At 42.2% G+C, this 24,772-nt stretch overlaps 1 protein-coding gene across 2 annotated transcripts in view; it reads right to left on the bottom strand.

Moving 5' to 3' along the window:
* RPTOR (regulatory associated protein of MTOR complex 1) overlaps positions 1-24,772 on the bottom strand; it is a 699,963-nt gene that overhangs the window by 219,172 nt on the left and 456,019 nt on the right. For both annotated transcript variants that reach the window (XM_029599200.1, XM_029599201.1), the window contains exons 14-15: positions 7,707-7,781; positions 701-766 (exon numbers count right to left, since the gene is read on the bottom strand). In XM_029599200.1, the coding sequence (XP_029455060.1) occupies positions 701-766; positions 7,707-7,781 (141 nt within the window). The remainder of the gene's footprint in view (positions 1-700; positions 767-7,706; positions 7,782-24,772) is intronic.

Below are 24,772 nucleotides of genomic sequence, written 5' to 3'. Positions count from 1 at the left end.
ATGCACCTTTGCCAACACAGCTCACATGGGACACTGCACGGGGGCTCTGCCAACGCACCTCAATCCATACCTGTAGCATCTATTAATATTCCAGCACTGAGACGCACACACAGCTCTGACAATAACATCACCTCACTCCTGCTGTGCAGCATCCCACCTCACATAGTTTGTGTATTAAAAGCATACAGGAACATACAGCTGCAATGCACAGACTGACAACTGAAAATGATACTCTGAATGGCATTGTGAGATCCTAAAAAAGACCGTGATCTCCAGTTGTGTCATACCAGTATGGCCTTGTCACAAAGTTATGTAAAGGTTCATTCACATGTTTGCCATAGCTATACAACTTTACAGAATGAAATCAATGCTCCTGCTCACAATTGTAACCTTATATAACAAAGTCGTCCACAAAAAGTGCAAACAGGAGAGTCTGAAGTTTTCTGCAAGAAAAGGGCTTACCCCATGCCCCCTGCCACAGCAGAACAAGGTCTGCTGAGCCTCTAACACACCAGACTAAATCTTCATTTGCTGATGTACCAGACTGTCCAACCCAGAGATCTTTACAAAAGATCAGTTCACAGGAAGCACCCCCTCCCTTCAAGGAAATAAAGAAAAGCAGAAGAGAAGCCAAGATTCAGGGTGGAAGCAGCAGCTGCTGCTGCGGAAGCTGATACAATGGTCTAGAGTAGTTACTCACCTGCCCTGTGTTGTAGCTGTTCACGATCACAGCCAGAATGAATGCAGTCATTGTCCGGTGCTCAGCCTGTGGGAGGTACATGACAATGTTTAAAAGAACCCCCTCACCTCATCTATTCAGACAACCTGCTGGATGACAAGCGCTGAACATCAGTTCAAGAGAGACCAAAAAGGACAACCTATTGACTACACTTCTGCTGTGCAGCAGTGCCTCAGAGTTGCAATTATCTCTCGTCTGGAGAGGCACTGCCTCTCCCCTCCCCATAGCCTTATAGTGATTTGCCGATTAATCCCAGCATCCACATGGATCTTAATGGTGTGAGCTTTCTAACCAAATTCAAAAAACACAACCTCCAGGCTCTCATGGAAAGGAGGCAAGCATAATCTGCCCGTAAGGTCTTCGGCACATGTTCTTTGTAATCATTTGAATAAAATTTATATCCTTAACAGTACAATTTAACAAAACACTGCAAATATAGCTGCTAGAATTTTGGCAGGAACCAAAGCAATTGACCAAATAAGGCCGATCTTAAGTCAGTTAACACTGGCTCTCAGCCAAAAAAACCCCCAAAAACAAGATACAATTCAAAACTCTTTGCTTTCTCTTCAGGTGTGAAAATATGGCCCTCAAGTACCTCGGCCAGATTCTTGTTCTCCTACACTTCCACAAGAGAACTTTGCTCTTTCAAATGGCCCTTCTAGTCTGTCCTCCTCTAGTTTCAGCAAAATTATCCTGCATCAAACTTTGTGCATTCAGCTGCTTTGTCCCAAAATTATGGAATAAGATCCCACTATATCCCTACACCTTGAGATATCCTACCTCGCACCTTCAGGAAAAGTGTCAAGGCTTGGTTATTCAGCCAGGTCTTCTCCTAAATTCCAGAACTGTGTCAAAGACAGTGACAGAGACTCCCTCTCTTTATAATCTCCTCCTTAATATGCTCTCCTTCAAATTCCCTACATTGATTGTAAACAGTGACACTAATGTATTAAGAATTTAAATTATAAATTTGATTTTACTCTGCCTTGAGACTGGCTTTGAAAAAGCAGAATATCAAATGTGTATCAATAAATAAAATGCCATAGGATTTGTGTTTTATGCAAATGTACTCTTCTGCCTGAGGCTGCTACTTGCGAAAGACATACAACTTAGGCACCCTGCAGGAGCAATCACACTGCCTCCGTTTTGCCACAAATCTTAGCATCCTTTTGTAAAGTACTACTAAATATCTATAAATTAAGGGGAAGATTTTAAGACTTGCGTGTATGCGTGCGTCCATGTGCTACCCAGCGTGTGCACATAGACACGCGATTTTATAACATGCACGCCTAGACGCGCACATGTTATCAAGTCAGGGGTTGGAGCATGCAAGGGGATGCACAATTGTGCACCTTGCGTGCGCTGAACCGCGCTGCCTTCCCCCATTCCCTCCCAGACTGCTCTGAAATCAGAGCGGCCCATGAGGGAACTTCCCTTCCCCCTAGCCTGACCTTCCCACCACTTCCCCTAACCTTCCCCCCCCCCCCATCTCTAACCCCCTCCCCCTGACTTTTATCTTACCTTTTGCGCCTGCCGGCACATGATCCTCCAACGCAGCGCTAATGGCCGCTGTGTCGGAGGCCTCTGGCCCCGCCCTTGCCCCGGACCGCCCCTTTTTGCAAGCGTTGGGACTTATATGCATCCCTGGGCTTTACACGCGTCGCCGGGCCTTTTTAAATAGGCCTGGCGTGCGTAAATCCAGAGGATTTTCACGCGTAGGGCTTTTAAAATCCGGCCCTAAGCGTTTACAGATAGCCTTTAAAGCTCATGACGGCAGAAGACTTGTGTAACATGAAAAGGGTCCAGTACAAATTATATTGTTTTAAAGATTCTGCTAGGATTGATGGGCATGAACCAGCAATCCTAGAAGGTAGAAGCTGCAGAAACACAGAGGCAGAGAAAGGCCAGAGGGCATTTACCCTCCTGGTTGCCATACAGACAGACACGCCCCTGAAAGCTTTCACTGGTTCAGCATAGGGCATGCCCTGATTGGTGAAAGATCTGTTCAAAAGATCCCTGGAAATGGGCATGGTGCTTTAGGACTAGAGAAGGGCGACTGTGGTCCAGCTTTACAAAAGTGGTAGCAGAGAGGAGGCTGGAAACTACAAGCCAGTTAAGCCTTATCTTGGTGGTGGGAAAATTAATGGAGACTCTGTTAAAGGAAAGGATAGCAAACTACCTACAATCTAGTGGGTTGCAGGATCCAAGGCAACATGGTTTTACCATAGGAAGGTCCTGTCAAACAAATCTGATTGATTTTTTTTTTTTTTGGCTGGGTGACTATTGAAGTTGAACAAGAAAGAGCATTAGATGTGGTTTAACTTGGATTTCACTAAGGCTTTTGATATGGTCCCACAAGGGAGGCTCATAAATAAAATGAGAAGCGTGGGAGTAGGTCCCAAGATAGTGGAATGGATTACAAATTGGCTGACTGACAGACATTGGCAAGTAATAAAAAATGGAACCTACTCTGAAGACAGATGAGTGATAAGGAGGTTCCTCCAGAAACAGCTCTGGCACCGGTTCGTTCAATATATTTGTGAACGATACTGTGGAGGGATCAGAAAGTTGTCTTTTTGCAGATGATGCCAAGATCTACAAGTGTGGATACACCTGAAGAAGTAAAGAGAATGAAAAGTGATTTGCAAAAGCTCAAGGAGTGACTGAAAGTTTGGCAGCTGGGATTCAATACCAAGAAGTTCAGAATCATGCATTTGGGGGGAGGGAGGTACAATAATCCAAAGGAGACTGAAAAGACTGAAAAGAAACCACAGGGTAATAGTGTCCAGTGATCTGAAGATAGTGAATCAATGTAACAAGGTGGTGGCTAAGGCCAGAAGGATGCTGGGCTGCATAGAAAGAGGAATAACCAGCAGGAAAAAGGAGGTGATGCTGCTGCTTGTACAGGCCTTTGACGAAGCCTCACATGAAGTACTGTGTTCAGTTCTGGAGACCACATCTCAAAAAGAATAGACACAGGATAACGGCGGTCCAAAGAAATGCAAGCCAAATGGTGTGGGGACTGCACTGAAAGTCTTATGGGAGGGCCTGGAGGCTCTAAATATGTATATCCTGGAAGAGATGACATGAGAAATATGATACAAACTTTCAAATACCTGAAAGGATTTAGTGATGTACAAAAATCAAAACTTTTCCAATGGAAAGAACCAGGAGTCAAGATATGAAACTCCAAAGGACTCAGGAACAATGTCAAGAAACATTTCTTCATGGAAAGGTGAATGCATGGAGCACTCTGGAAGAGGTAGGAAGCACGATAATGGAATTCAAAAGGGCAAAGGATAAAAGGATGGATCTTTAGTGGCTAGGGATGGAAATTAAGAAATGGTGTAACATGTGTTAACTTTAGCTGCAACATTTTTGCATGGACATAACCTGCACGAAGCAGCAATCACTACCCTTAACAGAAGGCATGGGGTGGGGGTAAACCTGTATGGAGCGAGTTGAGGCAGTTGCTGGGCAGACTGGATGGACCATTTGGATCTTTATCTGACGACATTTACTATGTTACTATACATATTTTCCTTCAGTTCTTTGTTCAATGTAAAGCTTGTTGCTAATTTTTGTTCCTTGTTAACCGATGAGATGTTCCCAACGTTCGTCGGTATATAAAAGCTGTTAAATAAATAAAATAAATAAATATGGAGAGTAACAGAGGCACAGCTTTGCTGGTATACCAGACTCCTGAGATATATAGTAGTTCAGAGGATTGGAGACAGGTGGCTATGGTTCATAAAGTGGAAAGTAAGGAGGCGGCTAGACATTACAGATTGGTTAGTCTGACCTTGGTGGTGAATAAATTAATTGGATCACTACTAAAACAGAGGTTAGTGCACTTTCTGGAACCTAGGGGATTATAACCATCTGAGACAGCATGGTGTTACCAGAGGTGGGTCTTGTCAGATGAATCTGATCAATTTCTTTGACTGGGTGACCAGGGAGCTGGATCAGGGGAGAGCGCAAGATGTTAGAAATGACAGAATGGCGAATTCCAAGGAATGTGAAAGGGGTAGAACGTTTCCTGGGTTTTGAAAATTCAATTGATGATTCTGTGAGCGGTGTTAAGGTAGCCAGAGGACAGATTCAGGCTGGACTCTGGCAGACATCTTGCATAAATTTATGAGTGACAAGGCAACAAAATCAGCTTTGCTATTCTTGGCAGTTAAACAACAAATGTGGCATTACAACTTACAGTTCAGCAGTATTCTCTTTTTCTAGGCTTTATTCCCTGGGCCTCCTGTTCCCTCCTGGGCCTGGTTAGTTATACACTTTTCCCAGGGAGCTCTGCCTGACCAGGATTCCCAGCTGCTTTAGGCTTAAAGTGAATCAGGCCAGATTTCTGGATCCAGTCCTTTAAGGTGTTTTGGTGTTTTCTCCTGCATACCTCTTCACAAATCCATCTAAGTATTCTCCAAGTTGATAGCCCAGCGGACAGAATTTCTTAAGTATGGAATTCTGTTCAAATGGTCCTCTAAACAGCTACAGGATTTCAAATCTCTAAAGGCAGTGTTCATTTCTACCCCAATTTCCATTTACCCCGATCCAGAGGAACTATTTGTGGTAGATGCAGATTCATCAGGATGAGCCATAGGGGTCATTCTGTCCAAGAGAAAGGCACCAGGGAACATGCTTGATCATTGTGTCTTCTACTCCCACAAAATGACAGCTCCAGAGAAGAACTACCACAGAAGAAAGCACCAGTCCTCAAATGCCATTTTTAAGGTCAGCAACCTTTTGCTGACAATACCAAAAGCAAAAAAATGAGCAAGAGCCTAAAGTATAATTGTCATACAAAAAATAGGTTCCAAAAATATATAAATACAACTTTCAAAAAACTATTTCAAAAAAATTATTAAAAAACAAATTTAAGAAAAAATGAACACAGCATCAGATAGATTTCAAAGTGCCAAGGTTCAATCTACCATCTCTTGCCTCTCAATGGGCTACAAAAGGTGTCAGAAAATAGGCGCAAAGACTTTCTTTCATCTGCTAGTCCAAATTTACATACCACAAACCATTAACTAAAAAAACTAAAAATGAATAGTACCGTGTTGGTGGGGCATTTCTTTGGGAACACAGCTATTATGATGTTAACACGTCATTTCTGTATAAGTTAAGTACTATTCATTTTTATTTTTTTGAGGGTTGTAAATGGTATTCAATTTACAATAAGATTTTGGAGAGATAACACCACCTTTGGACAGCCTTGTCCACTTATCAGCTTATCATGAGTAATCCAATAGACAGATTAAATGAATAAATCAAACCCTGGACTGATTTCAGTTGCTCCCAACTGAGAAATTCTCATATAACAATGCCGAAAACTTCACCGTTCTTTGCCAATGGTGGGTTTATCCTCAGTTCCACTCAGGAAAAGTATGACAGTCTAGGATCCCAGCTGTGGCAAAGTGGACCAAGAATTTGCAAGAGGTACATGCTTAAGTACAAGAAGCCCTGGAAAGAGCCAAAAAAATGTCCAAAGAAACATACAGATAGCTGGTGATGAAATTTGCAGTGGGAGATAACCTGTGGGTCTCAACGAGTCATATGGACAAGTCAACCCACTACCAAGCTTGAACAGAGATTCATGGGGCCTTTTGTCATCCATAAAAAGATAAATCTAGTGACCTTCAGGGTAAACTGCCAGCAAGTCTTCAGATTTACCCAGTTTTGCACATGATCCTGTTAAAGCCATACAGGAAGAACCCATTCCCAGGTTGAGACACTTTCCTTGCAGCCAGCATCAATGAAAAGACAAGAAATCTGGGCTCAAGGTACATCCAAGGATTATCTAGGATACCAGAAAGGGTATAAGCTAGAAGACTGCAGTTGGGAGTCAAATCAGGACATATATGCAGATAAACTACTTGGATGCCTCCACCAAGAACATCCAATTAAACCTGACTTTGAGGCCCAGACTTGATGGGGCTTGGACCAGCAACCCCAGAAGGCAGAAGCTGGGAAGCTGCAGAGCAGTCATACGAGATGAAGGCAAGGAAAGTTAGACATGCCCTTGGAAGGTCCTACTGGTCAGCATAGGCCATGCTCTGATTGGTGATAGTATATAATGAGAGCAATAGATGCACACCTTTGCTGGTACAACAGACTCCTGGGAAATGTCTTTCAGATCCTCTGCTTGTCCAACCTGATTCCTACTCCATGCCTCACTCCTAGGTTGCTGATCCTGAGCCTGCTCCAGTGTTAACAGTTGCATGTCAAGATGCCTCCCAAGCTAGGCCTGGTTTTACCAGCTTTGACTCAACCTTTATCCAGTCATCCAGCCTCTTCAGGAATGCTTTTCCTAATATACCATTCACCAGCACCCCAACATACCCTGAAAAACACCATCTTGTTGTGGAGGCCCTTTAATAGAATGGATAGTGTGATGTCTAACACTAAACACAAGAACAGGGCCTATGTTCTGCCACATAAATTAACAGTACCTCAATCACAAGATGCTACAGATAAGAGACTGACCAATACTCAAGATTTAAAATGCTTATCCTTGACTGGGCAACAGGAGGGTGGGGGATACTGCGGGGTTAGCAAACAAGACCTTCTATCATTGAAAATTTTATATCAAAGAATGCCAACTTCCACAATGTTAAAGAGAGACCAAGCCAATTTCCCAACTATACAAAAGGTAGAAATGAAACAATTTACAAGTTGCATATGATGATGATAGTCCATGGCCTGGTCTAATCAAGAGCCTCTATCCCCTGGATAATAAAGGTCTTCCGCTTCATATCAAGCCTCATTAAAGAGATTACTGGATGGTGCCCAGGACCTTGCAGCATCTTATATTACCTATTCAGAACAACAGGTCTGTCAAGGCTGGTGGGTCACTGTATTAAGTTTGCATTGAGGCACAGTTCCGAGTTAAGGAATCATGAAAATATTTCCCAAAACCCCCAAAACTCTCTTACTTTAAAAGATTTTTTGTTCTTACCGGCATATAGGGGTCCGCTAGAACAGAGAGAAAATATTTATGTCCATTGTCCTTCACCAAGTCTGCTTGACAAGACTGAAAAGTGAAAACAGAAGATAGAAGACAGGATGAGATATGTAGAAGGGACATTTCCTGCCTTCAGATTTGCTGCTGTAACATAACGATGTGTGATAAAGCTATTTCAAGAGTATTTCCTCTTTGTTTCATGGACAGATCTGAATTTTTCCTAATTTTGCATGTTCTACCCAAGAGAGAAGGAATATTTTCTTGCTCTTAGGCTACAGGCTATTTCTTTGGGGTGTTCCTTTGTTCTTAGATACCCCTGTAAATGTGTCATTAGATATTGGAATGACTGAACATAAGAGCATAAATTGCCATGCTGGGTCAGACCAAGGGTCCATCAAGCCCAGCATCCTGTTTCCAATAGAGGCCAAACCAGGCCACAAGAACCTGCCTTTTCCATTGCTTTGTGTTTTTCCTTCCTGAGCAACTCAAGTCTTTCATCAATTCCAGGAGTGTTGTAATTTCCCCTCCTGGACCCCAGTAGATCTAGTGTTTAATCAATATTGATGTATCATTGCCTGTGAAGTTATGTTAGGCTCTATTCTTTAGCTTAATTTCCTTACTTCTCCTAATTTTTTCTGCCTCTGTTTTGATATAGTTACTTTTGGAGATGTATGATTATGTGTTTACTTGTTTGATTTTTTTGTATTTTTTTTCTACTATTGTATAATGATTATCTATCTTTTTCTGTAAAGCAAGTTGTATTCCTTTCATCAATTTATAAATTCAATAAATAAATTGTTAAAAAAAAAAAAAAAAGCTTTTGTCTGGTTACCTTCATCTCAAACTTTTAGTGCAAGAGAAGCCCACCTGAACCACATACACTCTCTCAGGGAAGCTCTGGGGCCTTCACTCCCTACCACATAGTGCGTTAGTCTATTGATTTGCTCTTTTCAGTTACAGGCAGTGAACTGGGGGCTTGCTCTGGATCCCATCTCAAGTTACACTGTACTAGCTGGCAGGTGGTGCTAGGACCTGCTTGTTTCCTTTCCAGGGACTAAGAATGTTGGTCCTGATGCAGATACATGATGCCGGCACACTGGGCCATCATTTAATCTGCCTGTTTCGTTAATTTCATGCACCAAAATTCAACTTAACACTAACAGTCCCAAGTGAGATGTAACAACCTGACGTCATCAATCCTAGTCTTATATTATTTTATGCTTTTATTGTATTATTTTTACATATTTATTGTATTATTGAGTTTTATTGTGTTCTTATATAGTGTTTACTATATAATAGAGTGTACACCGTCGACATTGTTCCAGATTGACGGTATATAAAATAAACAAACAAACAAAGATAGTAGAGTTGCTTACCAGTAACAAGTGTTCTCCAAGGACTGCAGGATGTTAATCCTCACACATGGGTGACATCATCAGATGGAGCCCGGCATGGAAAAATTCTGTCAAAGTTTCCAGAACTTTGACTTGGCATACTGAGCATGCCCTATACCATGCTCATTCACACTACGATGCAAAAGCTCCGCGCAAAAAAAAAAGACTGAAGAGAGACACTGTGTGGACGAGTGGTATAGGGCATGCTCAGTATGCCAAGTCAAAGTTCTAGAATCTGACAGAAGTTTTCCGTGCTGGGCTCCATCTGATGTCGTCACCCATGTGTGAGGTCTACCATAAGAACATAAGAAATTGCCATGCTGGGTCAGACCAAGGGTCCATCAAGCCCAGCATCCTGTTTCCAACAGAGGCCAAACCAGGCCACAAGAACCTGGCAATTACCCAAACACCAAGATGATCCATAGAAACATAGAAACATAGAAATGACGGCAGAAGAAGACCAAATGGCCCATCCAGTCTGCCCAGCAAGCTTCACACACTTTTTTCTCTCATACTTCCCATGCGACTGATGCAATTAATAGCAGTGGCTATTCCCTAAATAAACTTGATTAATAGCAGTTAATGGACTCTCCTCCAAGAACTTATCCAAACCTTTTTTGAACCCAGCTACACTAACTGCACTAACCACATCCTCTGGCAACAAATGTCAGAGCTTAATTATGCATTGAGTAAAAAAGAATTTTCTCCGATTAGTCTTAAATGTGCTATTTGCTAACTTCATGGAATGCCCCCTAGTCCTTCTATTATCCAAAAGTGTAAATAACCATCCTGCTTGTCCTTGGAAAAGCATAGTTTCTACTCTTTAGAATAGATTTCTGCTGGAAGCCCATGAAGAAATAAATTTTCTGACTTTTAGAAAGCCTTTTTATTTCAAGCAGTTTTTAACTAGATTGTATGGCAGTTACATGTAGGGATGCATATGGTTAATTGAGGAGACAATGCTGGGGTTGGCTTGGTTGTTTTAGTGTTGGCTGTGATTGGTTATTATAAATCGATGTTGTGAATTTATCGTATTTTATTTATTGTGTTATAACTATGCTTTGGCATAGTGGATTTTTATTTCTTTATACTATATATTTTTTTTGTCTTTTTTTTTCTTGTGCATGCATCATCAGGAATGGGGAAACTTTTTTTTAATTTTTTTTTTTTATTTCTAGCAGCTTACACTGGGGTTTTGTGGACTGCTTGCATGCCTTTTGCTGTTTCTGGGGTTGCTGTTATCAAAAGTGACATCCTGCTATTGATAGAGAAATGTATTTATATATAGTATACACAACTAGGCTTTTATCAAATTAAACAATACATGGATACTTAAATAAAATATCCACCAATACACTCTGTGAAAAGGTAAGTTACACCACTAATACATTGATTAGTATAAATAATTATAATTGCAAGCTTTATTATACAATATAAAAAAATATCAAAAACTATTTTAACAATCTAGTTAACATGTATTGATGTTGTGCTGCCTTAAAATGTGAATGTTGCTTTTGTAAACCATTGTTATCTTCTTTTGGAACACCGGTATATAAAATGCCCAAAGAAAGAAAGAAAATACTGTTTTTAGTCTAACTCGTCTAGAGCACTTGTTTGTACAGGTGAGGAAGAAAAAATAATTTTTAAAAAAAACTTTTTAATTTATTTAATTATAAAATTTTCTGAGACAATCCAGAACAATCAAGGAACAGTAAGAAAGTACACCAAGGAAAATACACACATTACAATATGTCATATGTTCCAAGGAAAAATAAGATTACTATAGTCCACAATGGGGTCAAATTACCAAAAGACCAGGAAAAAATCAATCAATAAGAAAGATACAACATGCTGCTAATTCTCACCTATATTATAAAATTCTATATAAAATTCTAACAAATCCTTAAAGAAATATCAAAGTAGTGTGGTTTCCATGTTAGTCCACCTAAATGCACAGAAACAAAGTAACAAATAGAAATAAAAACAAGATGAACTCCTGATATGCTCAGTAACGTCTAGTGTCAGGTTCATTCATGCATTCATCCAACCCAAAGCATCAACAGAGGAGCTCAGCATGCACTGGAGCCCCCTTAGAGGAACTCTGGTGCAGGTCACCCCAAGTGACATCAAGAGAATCCTCAGCAGAGGAAGGAGCAGAGACTTGTGCTTACCAAGGTCTCATTAGGAAGACAACGTTAAAGCAGCAGTTTAAACAGGTCTTCAGCTCCAGCCCTCTCAAATCATGCTTGAAAGGAGACAGTGGAGTTTATAGGCTATTATGATTTCATTTTGTACTATCTGAATGCGTCATTCTCCTAACAGAATACCAATACATATGATATTGTAAGTTATCTGTGCCAGGTTCTTTCCCCTATTCAATATATACTTTAGAAATGGGTTCTTTTATTTTTTTTTCAACCTGTAATAAGCACTGCAGGGACTCTCATATGATTCTAGCAAGGGATATGAAACCCTTCAAATACAGATAAAGAAATTATGGAAAAGACCAGATTTAGCTGCCAATTAACACACACTTTGCGAGTATGTCTTATCAGGTATGACATATTAGGGTCACCACATAAATATACCAACAATTACAGTTGTTGCACAAGCATGCAAAAATGCCCTCCCTTCTGAGTCCTCAAATGGCTTTGATAATCCTGTATGCTAAGACATCCATTCTTTTTTTTAAACAAGTTTATTGAAGCAAAACAAATACATACAGCAGAGAACACATCACAATAAACATTAAAATGCAAAAAAAAAAAAAAGGGAATCAAACCAAATCCAAAAAATAAAACACCCTACAATGAAAAACAATTAATAACAGGCCAGCTGTACAGATCTCAAAAAAGAAAAAAATATATATCAATTACCCATAATCAGCATAAGACCAGATAATAAAATAAACCACTACGATATTTGCATGAGTATGCAGTATAAAAATAGTTTAAAATAAACATTATTCAGAGTTGAACTGTTAAAGAAGTTAACATCTCTAAAGAAAAAAAAAGTTTTCAAAGTTTTTGAAACGAAGTAAAAATCTCTAACTTACTTCATCAGACATTCCACAGAGATTACCATATTTTTGCGCACATAATCCACAGTGTAAACACGTTTTTACATTCAAGCAGTTGTGGGTGCGAATTAAACAACGGTGTGGGTTATACTCGTTTTTACATACTAGCATGTAATCACTACTAACAGATTATAGACACATATCATATACTAAAAAAAACTGCATTTACAGTGCATTCAGAAAGTATTCAGACCTCTTCACTTTTTCCACATTTTATGTTAAAACCTTATTCTAAAATGGATAATATGCATTTTTCACTCCTCAATCTACACTAAATACCCTATGAGGACAAAGCAAAATCAGGTTTGTAGAAATTTGTGCAAAATTAATTTAAAAAACCCCAAAACAAAACTGAAATACATTTACATAAGCATTCAGACTCTTTACTCAGTATTTTGTTGAGGCACCTTTTGCAGCGATTACAGCCTCAAGTCTTCTTAGGTATGACGCTACAATCTTGGCATCCCTGGATTTAGGGATTTTCTCCCATTCTTCTCTGCAAATCTTCTCAAGCTCTGTCAGATTGAATGGGATGCGTCAATACAAAGCTATTTTCAGGTCTCTCCAGAGATGTTCGATTGGTTTCAAGTCCAGGCTCTAGCTGGACCGCTCAAGGTCACTCACAGATTTGTCCAGAAGTCACTCCTGCATTGTCTTGGCATTCAGGCCAATCTTGGTTTCATCGGACCAAAGAATCTTGTTTCTCATGCTTTGAGTCCTGATTGGTGGAATGCTGCAGAGATGGTTGTCCTTCTGGAAGTTTATCCCATCTCCACAGCAGAACTATGGAGCTCTGTCAGAGTGACCTTTGGGTTCTTGGTCACCTCCCTGACCAAGGCCCTTCTACCCCGATTGCTCATTTTGGGCGGGAGGCCAACTCTAGGAAGAGTCCTGTTGTTCTGAACTTCTTTCATTTGAGAATGATGGGGACCACTGTGTTCTTTGGGACCTTCAATGCTGCAGCAATTCTTTTTGTACTCTTCCCCAGATCTGTGCCTCAGCACAATCTTGTCCTAGAGGTCTACAGTCAATTCCTTTGATTTCATGGCTTTGATTTTGCTCTGACATACACTTTCAACTGTGGGACCTTATATAGACAGGTGTGTGCCTTTCCAAATCATGTCCAATCAATTGAATTTACCAAAGGTGGACTCCAATCAAGTTGGAGAAAGATCTCAAGTATGATCAATGGAAACAGGATGCACCTGAGCTTAACTTTAAGTCTCATGGCAAAGAGTCTAAATACTTATGTAAATGTGATATATTTTTTTTTAATTTGCATAAACTTCTACAAACCTGATTTTGCTTTGTCATTATGGGGTATTGTGTGTAGAATGAGGAAGGGAAACATGCAAATTATCCATTTTAGAATAAAGCTGTAACGTAACAAAATGTGGAAAAGGTGAAGGGATCTGAATATTTTGAATGCACTGTACTAAATAAATAAATCAATTTCTTAACATAAATATCTAAGGATGTGCATTAGTTTCTTCCGTTTCAGCTGTACACACGTACCTCGGGAACTATAGTACACACACAAAAAAAGGATATGCACATAAATATGTGCATATAAAATAAATACATGTATTCTATATATATTTTCTGCCAAAACTGAAGAGAATGCACATCTCTATTTTCCTAAAGTAAATGCAGCTTTGTTACTATGTGGTATAGGTGTTGATTTGCATCTGCTAGGCCTACTTTTCCAAGGTATATACATGGATGTGGGTTTTACAAGAAAATATGGTAAATATTCCATAAACTTTGGAACCCTGTTGACAAAGATGGTTTAGAAAGGGAATTCCAAAAAGGTGGTAAGGTGTCTTGCTGCAACTAACATATGAACCACCAATGTAGGATGACTAACAGAATCAACAGTGTAGGTCTTTAAATTATGACCAAATATCATTCAATGCTGGTTCCAATGGGACTTTTACTTTAGTCATAACGGAAATTTGGACCAAAAAATAATACGGGGATACTTCTATCAGATGTGGAAAAAAAAAGTGCTCTGTTCCCCACAATCTTTCCAACAAAGAGGATCCTTTTCACACCTCACTTTCAACAGTCAAACTGAAGTATAATACCAACAAAAACATTTTTTAGATCCATTCTAAGTAGAAACACTGATCAAATTCTCTTTGTTCATTCAAAGAAATATGTCCAACCAGTTTTCTTTACTAATCCCTGCAACCAAGATCCCTTTCCCAAGAACTCTTATTAATATCCAAAAATGACAACTGGCAGGTGGCACCTTATAGACTAACCAATTTATTGAGGTATGAGCTTTCGAGGACAAAGTCCATTTCATCAGGTGCCACCTGTCTCCTGTAATTTTTGCTACTCCAGACTAACATGGCTATTCCTCTGAAGATTTTAATAGTATCCAACACAGAAAAACCCACCGCCATGAGCATCTTGTAGATAATGGAAATTAAACTTTTATTACTAGTAACATTTGATAGCAATTTCTCAAACACCTTAAGGCCTCTGCTACAGAAGGCTTTGAATGATTTTTTTAAGGGCCCAGCCCTCTATCTTTAAGTACTGAAAAACTGGAGTACCAATTTGAAACCTTTCTTGAACATCCACAATAGAAAGAAATAAACCATCCTTAAAGAGTTGATCCACCCTATGAAAATCATTAAGAGTCCAGAGCAAGAAGCTGGATCAAGTTAAATGGTAAGGAAAATCAGGATTATTCCAAAGGGAAGTAAGAGGAGAGGGAAACGTCAATTGTTTACCAACTGAGACATTATACCAAATATCAAATATTGAGGAAATAAAAGGATGAGAAACAGGAATTCACTTTCTCATTTTATTCGATGCCCATAAATGAAATAACTAACATTTTTATCATAAGCCATTTCTCTTTCTATAGTGATCCAATGCATAACAGGGATGTGTTCATCCACTAAACAATGCTCTTCAAGCAAATCACCTAATAATCATCTCTGAAATCAGGAAGTGCCACTCCATCCATCTTTTTAGAACCAGTCAAAAGTTGAATTAATTTTACTATAGGCTTTTTGCCTTGCCACATAAACTCCAAAATTAGTTTGTGGAGTTTCTTTAAAAAAAAAAAAAAAAAAAAAAAAGATAGTTGGGACATGAATAGGTAAAAAGGAATATAAATATCAAAAAGGAATATAAAGCGGGGAAGTATAATCATTTGAACAGAAGCAATTCTATCAAACCAAGACATTTAAAGAGAAGCCCATAAAGTCAAGTCATTCTTCACTCTACAAAGCAAAGGTAAGTAAGTTCAGCTCATCTGGGGGGCCAATGCAATAAGGCATGCTACAGTTAGCACAGGTTTTTTCTCTTTAGTGCACATTTATTTATACAAACTTCTATTCCGCTGATCCGCAAATCTCAGTGGAGTACAAAAAACATCCAAAATTAAAATCGAACAATTAACAAATAACTTAATATTAAGCAGCACTAGCGATTAAGGAGCAAAAGCTACAATAAACCTGAAAGGTAGGAGGGAAAAGGGAATCATAATAGTCAGGGAAGGCCAGGGTAGACAAATAAGACTAGCAGCTTCCTAAAATGAAACAGATCTTTTTTTGCACTGGGCTGGGCCTGCAATAGAAAAACACGGTTGCGAGACTCAATAGCCGTGCTTGTTTGAGAGAGGGGCTTTCTAGGAAATGCTGTGAGACAGAGTGAAGACTATAGGCTGGTTGGTATAATCCGAATAGAGGAATATAAGCAAGGTGGGGTTATAACCCCTGAAGAGCCATAAAGATCCAGGTAAGAGTTTTAAATTGTGCACGTCACATGATAGGCAACCAGTGCTACTCAGTGAGAACCAGAGAAATGTGACTACGTAGAGAGGCACCAGAGATTAGACGAGAAGCAGAATTTTGGATTAGTTGAAGGGCATGAAGATAAGAGTTGGACAGACACAAGAACAGACCATTACAGTAATCCAGGGGTGACAAGATTAGGGATTGAATGATGGTGCAAAAAATCAGAACAGAGAAGCAGTTTCAGAGGGCGCAACAGGTTTAGCTTATAATAAGATTGAACCAGGGACACAATATGAAGCTACAGAGACAAGGAGAAATCGATGAGAACCCCCAACTGCCTTCAATAGAATAGGGATAGTATAGCCTTCAAATAAGAAGTCTGGGGGTGGGTGGGGGGGGGGGGGGAACAAGATGGCTCCCTGAACGGATGTCTGTTGAAACGCTCCAGCATTCTTGTTACCTCTTTTCGATATTTTACCTTCTGTGATGCCTCACAAAAGAAAGGGGAGAGTGAGGGTGTTCCCAGCTGAACCTCAGATCCCGGCTGGTCAGCGAATAATACCTCAATACGCGTCCCCCACATTAGAAGTGAGGACTTCGAGCCCCGCTGGTGGGACGGGGGAGGGAGCCCCGACGCCGCCTGGGGAAGTTTCACTCAGTCCCTCCAGAGCCGCGGACACAACCGGAAGTGTTTCCGCCAAGCAGAGCTGAACAGCTTGAGCAACCGGGGAGAGAATCCGCTGGACAAACTCTAGTAGCTGGGCTGAACAACGCTGCAGTGGATCGGGAGAGGCCATTGGAAAACCCAGCTACTTTAAAGGAAGCAGCGGCAAGAGGAACAATTAATTCAGGGGGCTCCATCATTTGCATGTTGAGGCCGCTATTAGGTGCCGCGGGTTGGACGCGCATTTTCCGCCCCTTACTGAATAAGGGGTAAGGGAAAACGCGCATCCAAGGGCAGGTTACTAGTGTGCTGTATCAGCCTGAATGTGTGTTATAAAATGCTCTGGTAATACCTTTGTTTTCTATAATCCTGAGCAGCTTAGCCTGTTTTTGAGTTCGAGAGGCCAACCCCCTACCAATTAATCCGTGCATGAATAGTATTAATATGGTATTTCAGGTTAGCAAATAATTGGGTTGTTTCTTGGTTAACTCCCTCTTTGTATTTCCTTTCCCCCCCCCCCCCCCCGACAATTTAAGTTACCACTTTAATGCGAGGAGTAAGTTTGCTACAAATAATGAGATTTGATAATGTATAATATATTTCTTATATGTAACTCCTTATATATACCTGTAAACCGGAGTGAAGGCCTCTAGCTAAACTTCGGCATATAAAAGCGTATAAATAAATAAATAAATATATTTCAATGCAAAGATATTTTGTTTTTGTAAATTTGAAAATCAGATAAATAAAAAAAAAAAGTCATCTGAGGGGGCATCTAAAAAAGGGGAGTGGGAAAGGAGCATGGTATTTAACAGGGATTTTAACTCCTAAAAAATGCACGTTAAACAAGAAGTAAAATCCAACATTAAAATGAGTTCATGCGAATCCCATGTAAAAAAAAAAGCTATTTAGCTGTTCCTCAGCAATGGAGATTGTCACAGAATATGAGTCCTTAGGCTGTGATTGGTGCGGCCTGGTAGGTGAACCAGCTGGGCCCACGTCAACAGCAGGCAGACACATTCAAGCTGGGACTAGAACTAGGCCTCAACTTTACCAGCCTCTTTCACCGCATGTTGAGCCCTTGGTTCTGAGCCTGGCAGGACTTAGATAAGAACTCAGCAAGAGAGCAGTCAGGCAGAGTCGCAACACCGCAGAGGTCGGGGCAGATTGCTATCTGGCAGAGTCCATATTCACACAATGGTCTGGGCTTGCAGCAATCAGGCAGAGTCAGCATCCAAGCAAAGGTCAAGGAAGATGGAAATCAGGCAGAGTCTGTATCTGAATAGAGGTCAAGGCACTAGAGGTCAGTCAGAGAGAAGACAAGGAAGTTAAGGACCAGGAGAAATGGGGAATAAGGCAGAAGTGGAAAGACTGGAGCGAGGCATGGCAGGAACAGGACTGGAACAAGAGACAAAGGACAAGGACCAATAAAGGGATGACATAGACAGAGAGATAAGAGCTGGAACAGGAGAGGCAAGGACAGGACATGGTAAGGCAAGGCAGAAGAAATTGAGCAACCAGCGCTGCAGGCAAAAAGCACAGCAGGGGATCTGTTGCTGAGGTGCCATTCTAGTGCTCTGCTGGCATTTAAATGGATAGGCAGGCTGATGTCATCCTGGTGCATTGTGCAGAAGTTCCCGCTACACCATGTACTCACACCTGTGCCTAAGGGTGTGCCATGGGAGCACTGGTGGCTATACCACACAGAAGGATCTCCGGGGCCTCATGGGTGAGTGAGGCCAGCCACAGGGCTGTCCCACAGTTGGCCAAACTTTACAGTATCTCTCCCCCCCCAAGTCCCATGGTTTAGATTTATAGGCAAAAAGGTGATGAACTCCTTTGTGAGACAAGGATCTTGAATGTTAAAAGGACAGTTCCCAAGTATTCTCTTCCAATCCGAATTCTCATCAGGAGATGAGATAGTGTAACTTCCCTCTTATGTACTTGGAATCCAGGATGGCTTACACTTCGTATTTAGTTTCTTCTTCAGACAGCACATTTGTAGGCTCAGGGGGTAGGTCATGATGGCCAAGATAGTAGCAGTGGTTTTAAGAGTGACACCTGGAAGGTGTTGTGCATTTTCAGAATGGGAAGCAGGTGGAATTGGAAACTGACTGGGCCCACCTGATGGACAACCAGGAAGAATCCAATGAAGCGTGGAGGAAACTTCATGGAGGGGTTTTTCAGGCGAAGGTTCCTGGTATTATGCCATACCATGTCTCCAGGCTTCAACTGTGGTGAGGGTCGGTGCTTTTTATCGGCCTGCTTTTTATATTTCTCTGTTGCCCGGACAAAGAACTGGCAAGTTTTGTTCTAAATTTCTCCAAATTTCTGAGCTATAGCATTTGCTGTGGGGCATGGAACCATCAGGGGTACAGGAACAGGGACCCGTGGGTGTCATCCATAGCAATGTTGAAAGAGGAGGCACCAGCTGATTCTCCGTGGTTATTATGGCAGAATTCTGCCCAAGGCAGCAAAAAAAAAAAAAAAAAAAAAAGAGTCCAGTTATTCTGCCAGCCATTTGCATATGCCCTCAAGAAGGCCTTAAAGATCTGGTTGGTCTGCTCTGTCTGGCCATTGGTCTGTGGGTGATATGTAGAAGAGAAAAGGAGGGACATATTAAACTTTTTGCAAAGGTTCCTCCAAAGTTTAGCTGTACACCCCCCCCCCCCCCCTCCCCTCCAATCACATGTTCCGGGCACCTAGTGGAGGCAAAATAAGTTTAGAAAAAATTGCCAAGCCAATTCAGGGGTAGCCTGGAAGAGGCACAAAGTGGGACATTTTGAAAAAGCAGTCTACTACAACCAAAATTACTGTGCAGCCATTGGAAGGTGGTAAGTCCATTACAAAATCCATCGCTAAATGGGACCATGGTTTCTCTGGAATCGGTAGTGGCTGTAGAAGTCTGCAACAGCGGCTATGAGAAGGTTTGTTGGCAGCACAGATGGGATAAGACTCGATGTGGCGTTGGACATCTTGAGATATCTGGGGCCACAAATAATAACAGGACAGTAAATCGAGAGTCTCCTGGACCCTGGGATGCCCTGCCAACATAGAATCATGGGCCTAATGGAGAACTCATTCTCACTTGGGTATTACAGACTTCCCTGGGGGTATCAGAATGGCAACAGCTGTCAGGATTCTGGCTGGGTCAATGACATGTCGTGGAGGCTCATGTGAGTCAGAGGAATCAAAGGAGTGTGAGAGGGTATCATCTCGTAAATTCTTTTCAGCAGGGTGGTACTTGAGCACAAATTTAAACCAGTTGAAAAACAAGGACCATCTTGTTTGTTGGGAGTTTAACCTCTGGGCTTGCTGATGATATTGATGGTTCTTAAGATACAAATAGATGGTGACAGGATGGAGAGCTCCTTCCAGATGTCTCCACTCTTCAAGAGCAAGTTTTATGGCCAGCAGTTCCTGGTCGCCTATATATAATTCCTTTCTGGAGGCGTGAGCTTCTTGGAATAGAAAAAACATTGAATGATAAACCCTGTTATCATTATGTTAAAATATAGATCCCCAACCCTGTGGAGGAGGCATCCACTTCCATGATAAAGGGATTTCTGGGGTTTGGGGTGTTGTAAGGAGGAGGCATCGAGGAATGCCACTTTGAGTTGGTCAAAGGCTTGAACATAAGAACATAAGAAATTGCCATACTGGGTCAGACCAAGGGTCCATCAAGCCCAGCATCCTGTTTCCAACAGTGGCCAATTCGGGCTACAATTACCTGGCAAGCACCCAACAAGCTGGCAAGTACCTGGCAAGCACCCAACAAGTACTCAAAAAGCTTGGATTGTGCTTGTTGACCAGTTTTTGGAATAGGAGCCCTCGGACGTCATCCCGGCGCACCATGCAGACGTTCCTGCTGCAGGGCCTACATAGGCATGGCATGCAGTTGTCTAAACATTACATAGGGAGATGTGTTAAAGGGCAGACAGCTTAAAAAGCACATTTTCTTAATGCTTGAAATTTAACTTCTGGGAATAAAACATAACTCACATTTCTGGTGGCCACATTATACTATTGTGCCCGACGTGGTAGTGTCTAGCTGCTTTTATCAGACTGGGTACAGCAATAGAATAATTTTGGCCCTCAGATCCTCAGACCCAGGAATTTAATTTCCAGTGTAAGCTCTCAAGGCAGGCACTTACGGCTGAACAGCATGTTGGCACTGTGCATCCCAACTGTTTAACTGTAGATGCCCATCATAGGGAGCTTACACTTTGTTCAGCTAGCTGCAAGTGCCCACTACAGAGAACAAATTCCTGCATCCAAGGTCATTTTGGCAAGGAATGGCAAGTAAAATCAAAACATAAGCTCTTTCAGATGGGCACCTACAACGAGATTAAAGCATAAACTCTTTGGGGAGGGGGGGGAGCACACATACAGTCGAACCAGTACAACACTAAAGTGCATATTGTTCAGCTATCCGCCCCAGAGAGCTTATGCTTTCATTTTTCTTTCCATGAGTTGCAAAAATGGCACTGCATGTGAGATTGGTGCTATGCATCCCAACTTGTTGGCACATTCTCTCATGCAGGGTCATTTTGACAAGGAATGGAACAAAAATAAAAGAATAAGCTCTGTGAGAAGACACCTACAGCATAGGCTATCTGAGTGGATACCAACAGCTAAACAGTACACACTTTAGCACTGAGCGCATACTGTCCAGCTGTTCAGGAAAATAAAGAAAGCCTGTGACTGGTGCCTACCTCAGAGAGCTTACCCTGGAAATTTAACTCCTGGGTCTGAGATGGAGTAAATCACATTTCTGGTGGCCACCAGTGAGGTACTCCACTTTAGATTTTGGAAGGACTTAAATTTCCAATGTAAGTTCTATTGAGCTGGAACCTACAGCTGAACAACGTGCAAGCTCTCTGGGACGAGCACCTAAAGCCAAAGTCAGGATGCACAACACTAAAGTGCATACTATTCAGCTGAAGGTGCCTGCCCCAGACAGTTTACACTAGAAATGTAACTCCTTCTTTGGTCTCAGGTGGAGTTAACTCACATTTCTGTTGGCCCTAGTCATTCTATTGCTGTGCCCTGTACAGCTAGAAACTACCAGATGGGCACAGCAATAGAATATCATTTGGCCACTAGAAATATGAGTTGACATTTACTCCACCTCAGCCAAGATTTAACAAAACACAGGAGTAAGGAGTTAAGTGCTTGAAGTTAGGAGTGTGATCAAAATGGCCTTACATGCAAGATTGGCACTGGGCATAATTTCACATGTAAGGCCATTTGGGCAAGGTATGCCAAATGAAATCAAAGGATAAGCTCTCAGGAACCAGTAACTATAGCCATTAGGGATGCACAACACCAAAGTGTGTACTGTTTGGCTTTAGATGCCCATTCTAAAGAGCTTATCCCTTGATTTCATTTGGCATGCCTTGCACAAATGGATTTGCATGCAAGATTGTGCCCAAGTTGGGATGCCCAGTGCCAATCTTGCATGCAAGATCATTTTTGTCATACTCCTTATGACTTCAAGAACTTACCTAAGAGAGAGAGAGAGAGAGAGAGAGAGAGAGAGAGAGATCCCTCTCTTATTCCTCTAAAAAAAACCCCCAACAAACAAATCTTTGGAAGAGTATACCATTTACCTAAATCTGAGCTTCCCACTAAAATCAAATTTACTAACGGGCCGATACAGTAAGGAGCGGGGAAGAGCTGAGTTAGTGCCGGGCGCACCCGCGTTTGCCGCACGCACAGTCCGGCTCACCTACCGCTCGATACTGTATTTACATAGCTTGCAAATGCAAGCCGCGTCCAAGAAGCGTCTGTGAGGCGTTAGGCCCGCACAACCCATTTTACTGTATAGGAGCTTTATACAGCGCCTATACAGTATCCTGGGTGTGCTGGTACCTGTCATTTCAAATGACATTTGAAATCCCCTCGCGACCCGACACGCAAAGTTAAACTTACTTTTCCCGCAGCCCTCCTCCGGAGACGGACCGCGGCCCCGCCTCCCGGGGGCAGCTGGCGGCGATCCCCTCGCGACCCGACACGCAAAGTTAAACTTACTTTTCCCGCAGCCCTCCCCGGAGACGGACCGCGGCCCCCCTGCCTCCCGGGGGCTGCCGGCGGCGAAAGTGGCCCCTGCTCCCGGCGAAGATGGATGCCTGCACGGGCCCTCTCCCACGATCGCTCCCGGGCGGCTTCCTTACCAAAGCGCGGCCTCTCCTCCGCAGTTTCTCCGCCCTTCCGCCGTGACGTCCATTCAGGCCCCCAAGCCAGCAAAGCGCACGAACGGGCGTACACCGTGACGTCACGCACGCACGCCCGTTCGGTGCTTTGCTGGCTTGGGAGCCCGAATGGACATCACGGCAGAAGGGCAGAGAAGAGGTCGCGCTTTGGTAAGGAAGCCGCCCGGGAGTGATCATGGGAGAGGGCCCGTGCAGGCATCCGTCTTCGCCGGCTGCCCCAGGAGGCAGGGGGGCCGCGGTCCGTCTCCGGGGGAGGGCTGCGGGAAAAGTAAGTTTAACTTTGCATGTCAGGTCGCGAGGGGATCGCTGCCGGCTCCTTGAGCGCCCAAATTTCGCTTTTTGTTGCTTCGGGAGGAGGGTAGAGAGGACTGGGCTGCCCCGGAGACCGGCACCCATGGACGCGGCCAGGGCAGGTGAGCGAGGGCTGGGGGAAAGTTTGCCGTCTACCCTTACCCCTGCCTCTAACGCAGGGGTAAGGGTAGGCGGTAAATTAGGTTAAACGCGCGGCTAAACTGCAGGTTAAAAAGGCAATAGTCGGGGCGCGCGTTACTGAATGGGGGGGAATAGCTAATCCGATCGTTTACATCTCATATACATGCCGCGGGCGGAAGGGGTTACTCGTTGATTTAAAGAGGCGGTAAGAATGGGTTAAAGGGGTTAGTGAATCGCGGGTTGGACTAACGCGGCCAAATTGTGAGTAGAAGGCGGGTTAGAAGCAGGGTAACCGCGGCCGCACTTTACTGTATTGGCCTGTAAGAGAAGTGTACAGGTAAGGCCGTTTGACCCAGTCAAATGTCTTCTCAGCATCCAGTGAGACCAATAGTGTCTTATCCTCCAAATCCCAGGCTTGGTACATTAAATCCAGGGTATGCTTGACATTATCCATTCCTTGTTTACCTTTAATAAAACCCATTTGGCCTCTGCTAACTGGTAGTAGGAACATCAGTTCATCTCTACTAGCAAGAAATCTTTGCCAAAATCTTATCATAATTTAAAAGCGAGGTAGACCTATAGAAACTACAGTCAGCTGGTTCTTTTACCTTCCTTGTGTGATACTGAAACGGAGGCCAATAGGGAAGAACAAGTGAAAGTCCTCTCTTGTAAAACACTATTATACAATGCAGACCATCCGAGAGTGAGAGAATCCAGAAGAGTCTTATAAAACAGAAGTGAGAAACCATCCTTGCCTGGACTTTTACCTCCACTCTGGGCACAAATGATATTCTTAATCTCCTGGTTGGTAATTTGGATATCCAGCTTCCCAGCAACCTCTGCTGGCAGAACCAGGTTCTCCAGAAATGCAAAGATCTCATCCCCACTGGCCATCAGTTCAGAAGAATACAAAGACATAACTCCCTTAAAACAGTCACACATTTTTCTAGCATCACACAAAATCTCACTAGATGGAGTCCAAATGTGTCTTAACAGGTTATAACTGAGAAACCTTCTGCTTATGCTCTAACAACTTATCTGCCTAATTCCCTTTATCATAAAACAATTGCTAAGAGTTTTCCTCACTTTCTGAATAACAATAGAGTTTAAAATAGCTCTTTTATACAGCAACAAATGATGCGAAAAGGAGTGTGTCTTATTTACTGACTCAACTGTCCTCAACTCTGCTCTAGCTTTAACTTCCGATTCTCGAAAGGAGAGGTTCCTAGCAACATTCAGTGCAATTAACTTTCCCCTAATGATAGCCTTTGCCGCCTCCCACAACGGAGCACCAGATACTTCAAAGTTATCATTCAACTCAAAAAAACTTCTCAATAGCAGCAGAAACTGAAGAACACACTTTCTAATCTTTCAATGCAGGCAGTCATCTAACTTCCAAGTCCTTAATGATTGATTCCTAATATTCAAAGTGCATTTAAGTAAAATAGGGGCATAATCATATCACTCATAATACCCACATCTGCAGAACAATGTATCCCCAATTCCCTTTTATCATTA

The sequence above is a fragment of the Rhinatrema bivittatum genome, chromosome 4 (genome assembly GCF_901001135.1).
Source record: "Rhinatrema bivittatum chromosome 4, aRhiBiv1.1, whole genome shotgun sequence".
NCBI lineage: Eukaryota > Metazoa > Chordata > Amphibia > Gymnophiona > Rhinatrematidae > Rhinatrema > Rhinatrema bivittatum.
Note: the sequence above shows the minus strand (reverse complement) of the source record. Positions and strands in the feature narration are given on the sequence as shown.